The 16,948-nt window shown below is 42.3% G+C and overlaps 1 protein-coding gene across 7 annotated transcripts in view; it reads right to left on the bottom strand.

Moving 5' to 3' along the window:
• LOC134883835 (microtubule-associated protein 4) overlaps positions 1-16,948 on the bottom strand; it is an 87,516-nt gene that overhangs the window by 45,390 nt on the left and 25,178 nt on the right. For 6 of the 7 annotated variants that reach the window (XM_063912279.1, XM_063912278.1, XM_063912281.1 and 3 more), the window contains exon 4: positions 256-369. In XM_063912279.1, the coding sequence (XP_063768349.1) occupies positions 256-369 (114 nt within the window). Of the gene's footprint in view, positions 1-255; positions 370-552; positions 758-16,948 lie in introns of those variants that run through there. The other variant, XM_063912284.1, reaches the window with a different exon arrangement.

Here is a 16,948-nt window from a genome sequence, read left to right as displayed (position 1 = left end):
TCAAGGCTGACTCATAAGTAAGACAACACCTTCCATTATCAAATTTACCATAAATTACGGATATTGCTATTGTAAGTTACGTCCTCTCCCAAGAAGGTCATTTTTTTCAGGTTGATACAGTTTGTCTCTCAGCAGCATTATGAAAAAACTGGATCGGTGTAGAATGGGCAGAGGAAACAATCATTTCATTTAGGAGTGAAACTAAATGAAGGGTTGGATACACAAACTATACTTTGTATCATGTTAGACTTGTACCTGATAAGAAGTCTGTAGCCAAGGCCTGCTGCTGGTCCAGTGGGTGTGACCGCACCTCTCCCTGCGGCTCTGGGCGCAATGCTGATATCTGTTCCCCCGCGATCAGCTTACAACCTGCAGTGACAACATGGGTCATCATACATTAGTTCCCCCTCCTCCTCTCTGATGACGCGCTGCTGTCCAAAGTAAGTTAATGACACAAGGCGTTTGAACTCTGCTGAATCCACATACATACACTCACAAATAACTAGGCTTTTACAAAACGTAAACACTTCCATGGAGCGGCTTCCATCTCACCTGCAGAATCTCATCCCAAAAGCAGAAATTCCAGTCCCAAACAACTCTACATTCAGTGGAGTTTTTCTATGTGCTGCTCAGTGCTTCTGTCTCTGTCTGTCTCCACTGCATCCTCAGCTGGCTCTGAGCTACACACACTGTGAACCCCCATTCACACACGCAAACACAGTCGCCATACAAAGAGACACACAAACACAGACAAGCGCACACCAAAATGCGATCACAGTCGGGTCGTCAGGGTTCGGTGTGACGTTTCACTGTCTGTCTGATTCAGGTCCCAGGCCCCGCCAGAAAGCCCCTCCCCTCGCACTCCATGACTTTCCGCTGCCCACGGCGTCTCTCTCCACTCCAGTACTCACCCACTCTTGTCCCAGTCTATAAACAGGGATGCTAACAGGACCACAGAGGCCAGACTAGGAGATTTAATGTTGCTGTTTAGGAGAGGAAGGTAAAGATGAAGAGGCGGAACATAAAGGGATGCAGAAAGGCCGGTGGAGGGTCGGGGAGGTAAAGGAAGGGTTGAATGGACAGCAAGGAAAGAATGATAAGCAGGAGAAGAGGATTTATGGAATCAGTAAGGGGAACATAATGGAGTATTGAAAGGAACGATATTAGAAGAAGGAAGAAAGTGAGGAGAGTAGAAGAGGAGAGAAAGAGGGAGGCACCAGTGGCAACCCTCTCCCAGCAGCGTTCACAGAGGGTGACAGTAAGGCAAACAGACAGGACGCCACCCAAAGTCAAAAACTCTTCCATATATCAGTCACAAACAAGGGTGGTAGGGTGTTTCTCGACAGGGTGTACGGTGTTTCTCAACAGGGCGTAGGGAACACTCCGTCGGCAGGGTCACAGATTGATTCCAAAAACACTAGCCTCACATTTCGTTATTTCTGTCTCCTTTCTCCTCTGAAACACACATTTGGGGGAATATTAAGAGACATGCAAGGTCACAGTAAACTTCACACATTGCTTGGGTGGCCAAATCGAGTGCACTAAGTATCTTCTGCCCCTCTTAGTTAAATCACTGAAGCAAAACAAGTTGCAGGGAAACAGACGGATGCTCCCGCCGCTACGCTGTGCTGCTGTCCAAGGTGCTAAAATCAGATCAAGCAGATTTGAAAGGGCAGTCAGGGGTACTGGTATGAAAACCTCTAATACATCTTCCTATTTGCATGTTCACCCCTCACAGAGCCAGTCCGGTTGACTCGGGTAGGATTCTTGTCTCGGGGGGGAGGGGGGTTACATAAATTCATGACCTCAAAGCTGGTAGCTGTCTGGAAGGAACCCATCACTCAAAGAAAACATCTCTCGGGGGAAATTACTAACCCTATTATCAGACCAAGTTTAATAGAGTAGAAAGTCAAAGTAGATGTTGACTTCAGTGATATTTAAAAGGATTTCATCATAGGGCTTCTCACGGTATTTTTCCAAATTCTAAAAAAGTTGTCATTCCGTATCACTGTATTTATAAATGTTTTCAATGATTGGAAATGGATTTACATTTATGTTTTGGCCCCATAAAAGAACAACCGATCAGCGGTGGCCCTCATGAGAAAAATTTCAGAAAGAAACCATCACCAGCGTTGCTTGTTGTAGCAGATGGTATTTTGATTCATTCTTCGTACTCCAATAAGTGCTTTCTGTTGAGGTGGTGGGGTAAATGACTTGTGTGACATCTTCGGGTAACAATTTTAGTTCGGCAACATTTGCAATAGATGTTTGTTTGGTCCACGTCAAAAACGGTTATTCTTGTGTGTCATATGTATCTCCATCTCCAGTCTCATTTTATTCAGTGTCCATCTTCCGCTTCACGTGTTATGCTACCGCTACTAGGCTTGACCCTGTACCCCACAGATTGAGCGCCCTCGCCACTTTTTCAACGGTATTGCGGTTAATGAAAAATGAATATCATACGGTATGAAGTGCACGGTATTGGGAATGAACCGGTATACAGCCCAGCACTATTACATCATCATTTCCGATCATTCCTAACAGTAATAAAAACATTGCAGTGCCTTTAGACGGATAGGCTATCTGATATAAATACAGGTTAAAATGTTTTATTGGGATAGCCAAACATATGGAGAAAGAAAATGTGTTTGTATGACGTTTCAATTTTCAAATGTATTTTGGTGGCAAGGTCAAAGTTCCTCAGGTTGGTAGAGTTGGGGGTGTGGACTCAAAACTATGAATCCTGGCAACAATCCGGCTCTCCTCTTCTTTCTCTTTACCCTTTTGACTTTTCTCCATTCCAATTTAACTTTTTTTTCAAAATCTTACATCTGGCTCGTACAATATTTCCCTTTAAGTGAAAAAAGTCTTCATCCATCAGAATTCTTTTTTTCTTTAAACCGGATCTTGTCCTCTCCATGTGCATCGAACCAGACATAAAGTTACCCAGTAGGCTAAAACGGTCATAAAACTGCCTAATTTTGTTTTCGTCTGCAGTGAAACAATGACATTTGTGAAACTTGGGGCTTAAGCTCTTTTGGCTCAGTAAATGCTATTGTACCGAGGGCTTTCTAGTTCAGACACATTTTAGGGGGTTCAGTTGAATCCACAAGAGAACATTTCATGCTGAGTTATCCCCTACACACTGCTCTGTGTGTAATGTACCAGGGCTGAACTGCTCAGCCTGATTGAGGAAGACCAACTGTGATGAACCAACTGTGTGTATGTCTTGGGGTTTTTCTGGAACATGTTGCGTGTATTGTTCATTCTAGGGCCGGACATGTGGCTCATTACAGTGGCATCACTCATCATGACTATGTGACCTTAAACTACTGGCTCCTTACAGACCAGTAAAGATCATCACTACTTGGCTTCTATGGCAACACGGAACTTTGGCAGTTAATGTATAGTTTATTTGCAGTACGACCATGCTTTAGAATGTAAAAAGCAATCTTCTCAGAATTTCAGATACCATCAAGTCTACAAAAAAGGTAAAACCTGACCCTCGCCAATGTATCCAAGTGGGTACATTTGCCTCTGGTGGCACAAAATACAACTTCTGATTCTGTTCCAGTGTGAACAAAATATCTAAATTATGTAAGAGCTGCTTTTGCTGCTGGGGGTGCTGACCTCAGTATGAGGACGAAATATGGCGAGACAGACTGGAGGAGCTATCAGTTTGACAGATTAACTTTTGTGTCAGAGGCATCTGCGGACACACACAAACACACACTACTCTGATGTAGCTTCACTAATATGGACAAACAAAAGCACACAGCAACACATTCATGTTCAGAGAAAAGTCCAGACACAACATGGTAGCAGTCAGACAGACAGACAGACTCCATGCTTGATGAACAGTTGACAGGAGAGTAGCCTACAATGAACACACACACACACACACACACACACACACACACGGTCTTGTCTGATTTTAGACAAGGCTGTCAGAAATACAAATAATTATGCTAAAGGCTTAAAAGTGTGTGCTGTGATTGTTATTCTTCACTTATTATTATTCATATTTTAAAGGTTGCCATCTGAAATGTAGCTCTTCCGTCAACAAGCACAGGATTTAAACTACAATCTCCTATTATTAGGTACAGTACATTATTATCCCCTTACCTTCTCTCCCTGCTCAGCTATATATATCCACTTCCCATGTGTTTGAAAAAGCCTAAAATCTTCTCTCAAATGCTGATGCATAAACCTCTCCAGAAAAACCAACAAACCCCAGAAATGTCCTTGCTGCATCTTTCATTATACTTTTCAATCTTTAACAACGGCAATTGCTACTTAAAAAAGCAAAATTTCAAGTGACTCCTGACTGACTTTCCTTAGCTCCCTGTCTCATACCTTACCCTTGTCTTAGGTAACTTCTTACTCTTTTTTCTTACACGCAATAACATCCAAACAGCAGCGTTTTTTTTGCATACAGTTACTTGGTGCACAAACATGGTCCAAAAACACTCTGAAAAGTACCTTAAGGGCGCTTTTATAAGCTACAGTCCGTTTGGATGGTCCCAATCGGAGTAAATGGGATTTTCTATGAAGTCTGGTTTGGTTTTACTTTGCACAAATGGGCCTGACCTTCATATTGGTCAGAAATTTGGCGGTGGGCAATGTGAACATGGAAAGGGTGGAGAAAACACTAACTGGAGCAGAACATGACGCAGATAACCATGTTCTCTTCAGCCCAGATGTCAAGCAATCATCTGATCTCTGCAGAATCTGTCACAGTATCAAAGGAGCGACTGATCTTCTGCTGTTCAGACGGCTAGAGGGACCCTGTGCCAGGCCTGGGCTAAGTCAATGGGCCTGTTAGGTCAAGACACACAATCTCAGTAAAGATTAGGGAAAGGGTAGAACAATAATAAAGAGGACAGATTGTTAACTTGTTGAGTTTAAATTTAAGGATTAGAATATGTTTGCAGTGTAATACAAACCCAACAATTTTTCCATGATTACCTTTGTTTTGATATTTTGATTTCATTATGTGAGCCACATATCAAATACATAAATCCTTCCTTTCTCCCTATTGTTTTTATTTTGTAGAAGTATAATAAATCCCTAATCAACAAAAGGTAGCATCACACTAATCTAAACTAAAACAAGCTGGGCACTCACTGAATCCAATCTTGAATGTATGTTTAGGATTCTCATTAGAAAGCTGTGACTCAGCTATAGTCTAGCCTAGCGTCATCTTGCTTATTCAATGCTTTGATTCTCTCATATGCTGACAGCCTGTGGGCTATTCTCTGTCCCCCAGCTGACCTGGCATGCTCAGTTCACTGGAAAACCAGAGTAACCTCCAGATTGAAGTGAACCTCATTAAAACAAGACTGTTTTAAGAAGTAGGTGCAGTTGTGCCAAGAGAGCAGACTTCTCTTTCAATATCCTCCAAAATATATTGGTTCTTTCATCAAGTGGGCGCATTCTGGAAATAAGGCCATAGCCTGATTTTGATCTATAAGAAGCCAGAGCATACCCCCTGTGGTGTCTATGTGAGACTTCTTCAACATCCTACCTAACCCTAACCCTAACTTAAGGAACAAGTGCAAGAGACGTCCAAACTAAAAATAATATAAAATACAACTTTCATTTGATTCTCATAAAAGCTGCCATGTGATCCTAAAAGCAAACCTGGCTATTTTTCAATGCATGGCACCCTATGGTTTGCTTTACCAAAGCAGCCTTATCTGGGATGAGCGGGCGGGATCGGCTGGAATCCCACAGTTGTCCTACAGCTGACCCCAGCCTTTCCCTGCTATTTCGCCTCAGCCTCAGCTCCTCAAGCTGGGATAGACACTTTGAACTAGCTGGGTCAGGACTGCTGCACGACCACAGGCTTACAATGATGGTTCAACGAGAGGACAGAGTGTTACTCCCTGGTAAGGACAAACAACCACAGTGTCCTGTTGATTCAGCCATAACAGAACATTAATCATGCCCCTTGAATCAGCCAGTCAGCCTTTCTGTCCACCTTTACCTGCATATACCCTCTAAACTTTAGGGGCTGGTATTTAGTTTGTCCTTGGAGAGGTATAGGAACTTTATTCCCAAATTATGGAATATTATTCCCTCCATGAATTTATGCTCTATAAAAACAAAAACAAACAGTAACAATTAAGAGTGCAATTAAAGGTAAGAGGAAGGAGAGGGGCAAGGGACAACGTCGATCTGGAGATAGGATTAGAAGACTCCAACAGTGTCTCCTAATCGGAGGATACCGTTTAGTGACAACCAATTGGAACTAGCCAACCCACAGTTTGAAGGGGGTTTCCTCCTCAGTAATATAAAGAGACATCCAACAGTGGTTCTGTGTTGGGATTTGATCTGTTATTTTAAGAGTATCAAAGCTTGGCCTCATTATACTTAATCCAGCCAGCAACCCAGCCAACATTTCACAAATCTTGCTGTAACTGCTGGAACACACATGGATGATTTGGCCCACATCAACAAAACACTCAAAGCCCCAGAGAGTTATTTTGTTATACCACAAGAGTAAATTCCGTTACTGTAGTGTTAATGCACATGAGTGAGTATATGAGTGATATGGAAAATGTAAACGGCACTAACAGCTGCAATGTTCAGCCTGGCTAATATACCATTGAACAATAAAAAGCAGATACATCCATTAGCCTTGTTCCAGAATGTCTACCAACAAATCCATTCCTGTCTGGTGTTGTACCTATTGATGGAAACTTCAGCAGGCTGGGAAATAGTCGACTGACTGGTGCTTTGAGGCAGGATTATAAATTGAACATAAAACTTCCAACGTTTTGTAGCTAGCTGAACACCAGCTTCATCAAATCAAATCAGTAACTGAAAGGTGAAGACAAACGTGCTTGAGACTGATAAAGTTGAACAAAATGGTCCAAGTAGACTACTTTCATCATGACCCAAGTTCCACTAGTTTCTGATAAGAGTCAAAATACTGTTGGGAGGATGGATAGATAGGCAAAACCAAGAACAAAAACGCAATGTCAGGCTGAATGAAGGAGCTAAATACAGTATATAAACAGGTATACATATATAGGCTACATATCCTTAAAATTAAATGATGATTTGTGTTAGTGGTCTTGGGTTGTAATATGTGAATAAAGAACTATTTGGATGCAAGGATCTAGGGATAATCTCTCAGGACCAAACTGTTTCAGATTGTGAAAAACCCCCCAATATTTGTATCTAAATTGTACTTTGTTAATTTTTCAATAACAAAATAAAACACTATGCCCCAACCGGCGGCAAAGCAACGTGAAGACCACCGCCAAGTCCACAGCCTGAACACAGACCGCGGCAACAGCGATGAGCTCCAACTCACTCCACACACACAATAAAGCAACACAGACACAAGCTACGCTATCACGCTAGCAACGGTTAGCCGCGGCTAATTTAGCATCAATCAAAACACACATTTCAATCTCATGATTTCTCAAAACTCACCAAGGATGTCTTTTTAAAAAGGTGGTGCTGAAACCGTGTGGCAAAGAAGTCTAATTTAAAAAAAAAGTATACACATCTAACTGCTGAGTCCCTTCAGGGAAAAAACTGCATTGTCACTTCCTGCTGGAGGGCAACAATGGGGCGGGGCTAAACGATGAGTCACACTAGTTTTTAGGTCTACAGAAGAATTGTCTTAATCCTAATATTCACCTCGATCTATATTGACAATTTTAGTTTATAATTATTTAATTGTTAATTAATTGTTAATAAAACCAATTCATTATTTGTATACGTGTCAGTCTGTGTATTTAGTGCAAAGCCCTAAAACAACTAATGCCTTGCACAGACTACACGACTTTCACAGTCATCTGATCGCTTGCCAGTTCTAGTGGAGCAGATAAGTGAAACAATCGTTCAAATAGTGATACAAGCACCAAACTTGTTACAAATACTCTAGACATTACTCTTTTGAAAAAGTACGAGGGCCACTTGAAATTCAAGATGGCCACTCATTTTCCAAGATGGCCGCCATAGATTCGTAATAGTGCAGCAGAACACTGAAACAATCGTTCAAATAGTGATACAAGCACTAAACTTGGTACAAATAAGTGTTCCAATTGACTTCAGTGCAGCCATCTCAATGTGTAGGCCTCCAAACATTATGACAAACTTATCCTCACCTGCTCAGGTCAGTGCCACTGGATTTGCTTTGCCAATGCATAGATTGGCTGGTCGGCAGTCATGACAGGTATCTGACCTGGATTCAGGAAAGATACAGTCTCTTCGACTTTGTCCATGACATGTCTGATGGTAGCAACCGAGTGGGCTGGGTCTCACAAGAGAGGTAGCAGTGATGTTATGCTTAACCTCAGCTTCAGGGCTTCTCTTCTTGGAAGCATGGTGGGCTGGCCAGGTCATGTTCACTGCCCCATCTGTCTCTTCAGTTGCACTGACTTTTTCCAGCCACTCATTCTCCATTGCCAGTTGTGGTCCTAACAGAGTGGTGTCTGGATCTGTCTGCACAGGACCGCTATGTGGAGGAGAAGGCTTCTTCTTGGTGAAGAAGGCTGGGCGTATATTGCTGAAGGAGTCAGGCAGTTCTGGAACTGTCTTCATCTTTTCTCCAAGTCTCACAGGTTCACGGTATTCACCCTGGTTGTCTTTAGTTGGAAGTTGTAAAGCTGAGATGCTGGTGCCATGAAAAGTGGCAGTGGGGTTGTGGTCAATGTTGTCCATGGCTGTTGTGGTAAACAACCCTCTCCTCAGAACTTGTGGGCAGACCACCCCATCCTCTCTATACCTGTTGATCGTTGCATCTCCAAGCTGCGCAGATATTTCCAGTACTCTGTCATATGAAATGCTAAGGCCATGTTCATGAAGCATTGTCACCAGCATCCTCTTCCTAGTCTTGGCATATATTGACATTCCCATGTAGATGGGGAATGGTGTTTCCCAATCTTTGGAATGCCTGTGAGTTGATGCTCCTTCTTTGTGTCTTGTGTAGCAGTTATACTGCAGGAGCTGTGCAATTGCAAGGTCTGACTTGAAGGCACCAAATCTCAGTTGTGATTTGATGTCATCCCCGTGTTCAATCCTGCCTACAAATTGAAAAAGGCTGGGTGGAATGACATCCTCAATACATCCCTCATGGAAGGTTCCATCAAAGGAAAACTTGTGGTCCAGCATGTGTCTCCTCAAGATCTTGGCTGCTTTGGCAAGTGTCATAGCATCACTATAGTCAGAGGCTTGAGACAGGGCAAAGCCTACATAGTTTTGGAAAGCCAGCAGCACATCTCTTCCCTTCTTGTGAGCTTCCAGCTCAGGTATTTCAGCCAACAGTGTGTCCTTCAGTCTGGGTGCGTTAACATCCGGTGTCTCCATACCCAGCTGTTCTAGACGCTGTTTGTACAGGTTGACCATATCTGCAAGTCTGAATATTGCAGGTCCCTCTGAACTTAATTTGGTCTCCACTATGTAGGTTACTAGTTCTGAAAATGCCAGTGGGTGGACATCCCACTGCTGGCACTCTTTTCAACATTTCTCAGGTAGGCTCTCTCTGTTGTACAGGGATGTCAAACATGAGGCATGATACTTGAGCTCCTGTGCTATGACATCTCCACCACTCAGTACTTTCAGGAGTCTTCCATCATTTAGAGTTTTAGCACAGTCACTGAGTCTTTTGTTAAGCTTCATGGTCATGGCATGTCTCAGTTCTGATGCTGGCTCTTTTTGTTCACAAAGGAAGCACTCAGACTCCAGACCCTCACGGCTGGTTCTTCGAAGTTTGTTTTGCCCTTCTTCTGATTGAGCACTTTGAGGTCCAAGCCTTCTCTTTCTTGCCCTGTCCAGTTTGGTGTTCTTGAAAAGATATCGGCAGCTCTGGTGGTACTGTGCCATGTTCCTCAGTGTTTCTTCTATTCCACAGGTGCGGCTATCTAACTACATATAACTAATATCTAACTACTAGCTAACTGTTGTGAGGCTTGAGTTAGATAGCATTTGGGACACTACACTATACTATTACCACTACTACTAGTTACAGTAAAGCTTGTTTAGCCGACATTGAACCCCATGCTGAGTTTCACAGCAGTGTGATGTCACCAGTGTGCCCTGGCTGTGCCTTGACATCCACTCTTTTCTGACTCTCTCTCCCCCCTCACTGGGGGTGCATCCAATTCAGTTCTCATTCCTGGGATATGTTCCACATCAATCAGCTGTGGGTGCTGTCTTCATGCACAATGTGTTAGAGTCTGAAATGCTTAATCACACACAGAGACCCTCACCTGGTTTAGCCCGTGAGCCAACATAGTGGATTATTTTTTATCTAAGGCCAGAATAAGGCAAAAGTAAGCTTTTGAGAGGTTTAAGGGTCCAATATTTGGATTCTACATGGTAAAAGATGTATATATTGATGTCAGAATCATCCATATTGGCCAGGTCAGTGCATATTTATTACTGCTGATGGAGGCCATCTTGAAAATGGGCGGCCATCTTGAATTTCAAGTGGCCCGCGTACTTTTTGAAAAGAGTAATGTCTAAGGAGTATCTGTGCCAATGTTGGTGCTTGTATCACCATTTGAACAATTCCTCTGAAAATATGATGTTATCTGCTCCACTATTCACACTACACAACTCGCTCGGGAGTCTTGAAGTCGTTGTGGTGTGCACACTACGCAACTGAACGGCGACAGGGGGTCCCACACTACACGATCTGTCACCAGGAGAAATCCCCAAGGAGTCTGTCTGTTCTCCAAACTACCTTTTGTCACGAAAACACGTCAGAAGTGACACAGGAAATGACGCGACGCGACACAACGCGCGAAAAAGGCATTATATAATATTAATAATATTGCATACTCCCTCCAAAGTTCAAATAGACTTTGCTCAAGAACTTGGGTCCAAACGGGCCGCAGGACCTTTGAGATGCCAACCTCAGCTGTGTCAACTTGTTGTGTAGGACTACAGATGGACGAGTCCTGGTTCATCCGGATCATTAACCCGGATCCTAATAATGACCCGGGAGTCACGAGTCTCCCCTCTCCATTAACCCGAATCCTTTGAGTCCTACACCTGGTGACTTACAAATTAAAACTATAAATTGCGTCATTCACTACGCTCCCTATAACATGTAAAACCACATTACAACATATCCCCGTCCATCTGCCTAGCCTTTAGCAAGTAGCTACCAGAACAGAAGGTCCATAGTTTATCATAGATAAGGACTCGGATCCGCTTGCCACCACAAGTCGTCGTTTGGCTCAGGGGAAGCGGATCAGACACATTTCCTGCAGACTCGTCAGACTCAGAGCCGTAACCGTAGCAGATCCAGAGATCCACACTGAAACTTCCTTTAGAGCCGGAAACATAGTGGACTCGCGGGATCCGTGGATCCAGATCAATGATCCAGAACAGTAGCCTACGAGTGAGTCAGCGGAACTTCACAGACACAGATTCGGTGAGCGGACTGAATGAGTGGATTGTTCCACACAGCTCGAAACAGCAAACTCGTCGGTCAGACTCGTCATGGTTTTCAGTGAGTGTCAGCTCTGTTTATGATAACGTAGATGCATACTGTGCACAGATAATTTGACGATTTCACCCAGTCAAGTGTGAGAAGCCAAATAATAATAATAAACAAGCAATAAACAATAAACAAGCATTAAGACAGAAAAAAAAACTGAATTTATTTGAAGTTGGAGACTATGGCCTCCTGTTTCACCGGTAGGATTTCTACACTCTTGGTGATGCTGACTCAAATGACTCATACGATCCGGATCTCTTCAATGGCTGACTCAGAAGACCTTGAGTCCGTAAAAAGATCCGGATTTGCCATCTCTATGTAGGACAACGCTTCTTCTTCTTTTTCTGAATGTTGTGCAGCTCCTCCCCGGGGCTTTTCCTCACCCCGTGTCTTGCGCTCTCATTGGCTGTAGCTCGTCGGCGCACCCATTACCAGGCACAACCCTTTTCAGACTACAGGATTTGGACTCGCCGACAGGTCCACATATTTAGCTTGCTAGATATCTGTCGGGCCTCGGGAGGCGTCCGGGGAGTCTCTCACCTCGCTCTTTGAACAGTTCACACATAAAGATCAAACACCGACTGCCGATTTAATGCTGATTTGTCTCTAATTGTCCCCGGGCTCCAAAATCCCTCTGGGAGCGGCCGATTGGGCTAAAAATCTTGTAGTGTGAACTTGGCATAAAAGGGGTCTCATAATGTTTTAGTAACCGGGGGTTACAGAAGCCTATTACATCATTGTATCTTCCACACCTCCTTGTGCTAACCTGACAACAATGCACTTTTTCTGTCTGCAAGTAGGACAATAACATGGAGGCAATCCCTTTATCAGTATTTTAATACCCCAATAACTTCCTCCTGACCTTCTTCACGTCAACGTTTGGTAGTTTTCATTGGCAGGATTAGGGAGTTAAGCTACAGGCAGGGATTTTTTTGACTATCATTAGTATTTTGTTCGCTTCATTTCTAGCTGTCAAGTTTTCCAGCACTCCTCACTGTCATGGATCAAAATTCATACAACTGAGCCAAGCGCGGGGGGGGGGGGGGGGATCGTGCAGTCTGTACCTGTCAAATCAACAAGTGAAGTAAAAAAGTGCACACATCAAAGTGCAGTGGAGAGTGTAAGAATCGCTAGTTGCCCATGTTGATGCGTCCCATCCAGAGCATTTCACATTTAAAGCTCAAAGGCAAGACTTAGGCCTTAATATACACACACATACACAATGTATTCTGACATGAGGAAAGAGGAAGGCCTTTGCTCACTCGAAGACATACACACAAACCAGTATATGGATACAAAGAGACATAAGGATTCACAGTGCAGCACACAAACACCTTCATGTGTGGGAAAAGCTCACACAGATGAAACGCTTTCTGTCTACAGAGAAGACATCACTAAAGGGGGAATTAGGTTTTTTTCCCTCCAGCTCAGGGATTAAAGTTGCATCATGAATATTTAAAAGGAGATTTATGCAGCATTTCTACCAAATCACTTCTACAAGTGAACAGGATGACAGCATGAGTCTATCAAATTATACAAAGATGCTGATGTGCTCAGCTAGAAGTTAGGCGTTATGGATTTTCATTCAAATAAAAAGAAGGTGACGAGGAAGGAGGGCCTGTATGACTTTTCAAAGACTGGATGATTTTTAGTTTCCAATATGTTCAGTTGTCTCAAATCTAACATTAAGCATACACACTATGGAGAAATGAGCTTTATGCAAAATGCTGACCTCAGAAAAAACCCACATTTCTGTTAACTCATAAAACCCCTAGTTGGTGGTGTGTGCAGTTATCAACTAAAGACCAAGTCGCTAAAGACTGAGCCACAGCCCCTAGGTCTCTGCATTTTACCCACCCTACTGAGCAGTGGGCTGCCATTATGTACGGCGCCCGGGGAGCAGTGTAGGGAACGGTGCCTTGCTCAAGGACACCTTTGTAGCACTTGGTCTTTCCAGGAATTCAACAGTTGACCTTCCAATTCCCAAACTAAGTCACTATGGACTTAGCCACCACCGCTCTAGGCATTTTGGCACGTGACAACAAGAAAGAGCTAACAAATACTTGACTAAATGAAGCGCAGTTGACCTCACTGTGTTGTCTTGCACTGCACATGTTTTTTGAAGTAAAGGGGTTGTGGATCAGCAAAGTTATTAGGATGCATCCACCTGGGGTCAGGAATGTCAATACAGAAGTGTATCAATATAGAACCAATGCTTCCGTGACCAGCCACTAAAGGGGTGGATCACCAGCATGCTGTTCTTTTGAGCCTATGATGGAACACCGAAATATAAAACATCAATAATTTAGAGAGCATGCTACAGGCCTGACAGGAGTTCAAGGTCCTCAGAGGATGTGTGGCTTCATAATGTGTGGGAGATGCACATAGTGTACTGCATGTGTGGGCCTATCTATGCATTATTTACTTCTCTCATAAGCTCTCCATCTTTTCCTCTCCCTTAAATCATTTTGAAATGTCCTTCGCCCTCTTTAAGGGTAATGTAGGGGAGCAGCTGTGTTGGGGTGAGGCTCTCTTGGGGCTGTGATGTTCGGGTTAGTAAGTTTGTTTTTGTTGTATATAGTCTGACAGGGCATGTCTGCACATCCGCTTACACACTGGACTTGTTCAATTCATCCACCTCCTTTTTTCTCCCCTTTTCATCGCCCACACTATCACTCTCTGAGTCCAAGTAGGGCAGGCTGCCGCCATATAGACCCACACAAGCAAACACAACCATGCTGACAGAGAGGATTGCGCAGGTCAGGTTGATCTCTGGAGGTAACATTATTTGGACGGTAAATCATGCAACTCATCTCAGAGTTACCCTGCTGAGAAAGGACTCTAGAAAGGGCATGGGAGTGTTCAAGGGATTTATAATTAGGGAATAAACTAATAATCACATTCTCACATCTACATTTGAAAGACTTTGTCTGTATTTTGTGTTAAGTGCTAATTAGGTAATGTTAGCAGATGATAAAACAATCCCACTCCAAACTAACATTCAATCTTACCATCAATATAAATTCTGCATGCAGCATAAACAGACATGTGCATCCTAATACTTTAAATAATTGACCAGTCCATGAATATCCATCCAGTATTTATCTCTTTGCACTGCCTACAACTAATAGAAACAGGTAAATGGACTTTTAAAAGGATCCTTCATTTTAGCTGTGGTGGTTGCTCTTTTATTTTTGTATGCGTATTTTCTTACTTATTTTTTACAAACATTCTGAACACTACAGTCCTGTCTACTCTTTATTTGTTCAGCTTAGTTCTCCTTGTTCTAAGGTGTCGATTTCTGTGTAAGCAATTTAAGAACAATGACAACAAACATTCCTCGTTTGTGGAGACATATTTGGCTATTAAGTTGATTCTGATCTCTAGATGAGCATATTTTAAGTTTAGTCTTTGTAGTTTAGCTGATGATGATGTGGTGTAGAGAACACGAGCTTCTGTCATGCTTTCTTTCGGAGACTCATGATAGATCTCTTTTCTTTCATGTTTGGAACAGATTTTCAGTCAGCCTTCGGTTCTGGATGAGAAGCTATAAAATACTGATAGCTGGCAAACATCTTAACTGAAGCAGAATCCCCTTTATTTATTTTTCTATGTGTATGTTTAAGCCACAGCAATAGAGTAACAAATAAATGACTGGTTTCTCTCTTTTTGTAATAAAGAAATCTGTTTTGTAACCACAGAGGCATATTGCTCAGAAGCAATAGAAAATCATTCCTCTGGAGCACAAACTAATCCCTAGGCTTTCCATTGTAAAAAAATTGAGCACCTCCAAAGGCTACAGCCAGGATGAGTAAGAGTCTTGTTCTCTTGGAAAGCTGCTAAGATATACGGATATCTAAAAATAAAAGGAGGAAATGATACTGCACGTAATATAAAAGGCTGTGAGAGACAGAAATAGAAAGAAACCAAGAGACGAGAAAAAGGCGCAGTTAGACATTAGAGAAGAGGTTTAGTTCTGGTTGGTTAATAGAAGAAAGAGAAACCCAAAAGCCAGGTGAGTGTGTGTTATATATCGGTTTATTAGCACAAAGTGCAGGCAGACAACAGAGAGAGGCACGTCTACAAAAAGAACACTGACTCAGACGGAAGAAACACATAAAAGACGCTGGATCTCAAACATGTGGCACACATAGAATTGTTCTATGCAACTAGGAAATCAAATATATTCAATAAATAAGAAACAGTGATGTACTTTGGATTGCAGGGTAACAGTTCTGTTGTAACTGTAGCTCACCATGACCTCTGAACCCTTCAATTACACCAATGGAGGTGTTATATTATCTTTTAATTCATTTGGGAGAAGATCTGAGAAGTATGTGTTACAATGTGCCTGCTATGAATGCACACACAGATTGAAGTGTGTTCATGTACAAATCACACTTTCCACACTTTATTCTGCAAAGCAAAAATTGCTACATTGTGAAACAAAACAGTCCTGTTGGCAAGCCACAGAACATTCCTACAAAGGATTCACATTGGTTAATTGAAATATAAAATATACTAAACTATACTGCCCCCATTTTAATACAATTGATTGGGTTATTGTAATTGTATTTGTGGTATTTGATGAAAAACACATATATATTTGTCTTGCTAGAAGCATCCTGGTTTTTGATCCATAACTATATGGATACGTTCTAATAAAAACACAGATATGCAGTATCACATGAAAGCAAAAACATGGCTAAGGAATGCTGCTTGTGACTATCAGTACCCTATCATAATAATTATAAATGTCAGTTACTTTCTAGTGAACTAAAATGTATTGCTTAAACAATGACATTATGCAACAACAGACACAATAACAAATAGAGTTAGCAAGTCAGTAATAATAAGTTTGTTATAATAAATAATTAATACAAATAAACTGATGTAGGAATTAAATACACATTACATTAAACGTGAAAAGAAAGCAGAAACTGCTAAAACTCAACAATGTCTACATTAACGATTGTCCATCAAAAGCTGGCTTAAGTATTTACCTAGCTATCTATTTGGTTAAGAGAAGATTGTGCAGATAAATAGCTCAGGTTGAACCGCTAAGAGATTTTAAGAATGGGTTTACCATCAAAGTGAACGGAAGTTCAGAAGCATTCATTTAATAAAAAAACACAAATAATCCTTGCGTGGGTTAAATTGTGAGTTTGTTTGTGTGTGCAAATGTATGCTGGTTTGTGGGTGTTGACAGACCAGTCTAGCAACGTTTGCGACTGACTTTGAAATCTTTCAGACAGGGGAACAGAGGCTTGCTGCTGGGGGAAGGGGGGGGGGGTTGTGATTGTGTGTGTGTGTGTGTATGTGCGTGTGCGTGTGTGCGTGTGCGTGTGTGAGTGAGTATGAGGACATGAACTATTGAACTTCAGTGTGATTGTGAGACACAGCAAGAGAGAAACCTACAGAGGGGCTACAGATGTGCATGATTTCATCTGACCGTGCTGTGATTTATTTGTTTATGTTGCA

Source organism: Eleginops maclovinus, chromosome 21, assembly GCF_036324505.1.
Source record: "Eleginops maclovinus isolate JMC-PN-2008 ecotype Puerto Natales chromosome 21, JC_Emac_rtc_rv5, whole genome shotgun sequence".
NCBI classification, from domain to species: domain Eukaryota; kingdom Metazoa; phylum Chordata; class Actinopteri; order Perciformes; family Eleginopidae; genus Eleginops; species Eleginops maclovinus.
This window is presented reverse-complemented; position numbering and strand designations above follow the sequence as displayed.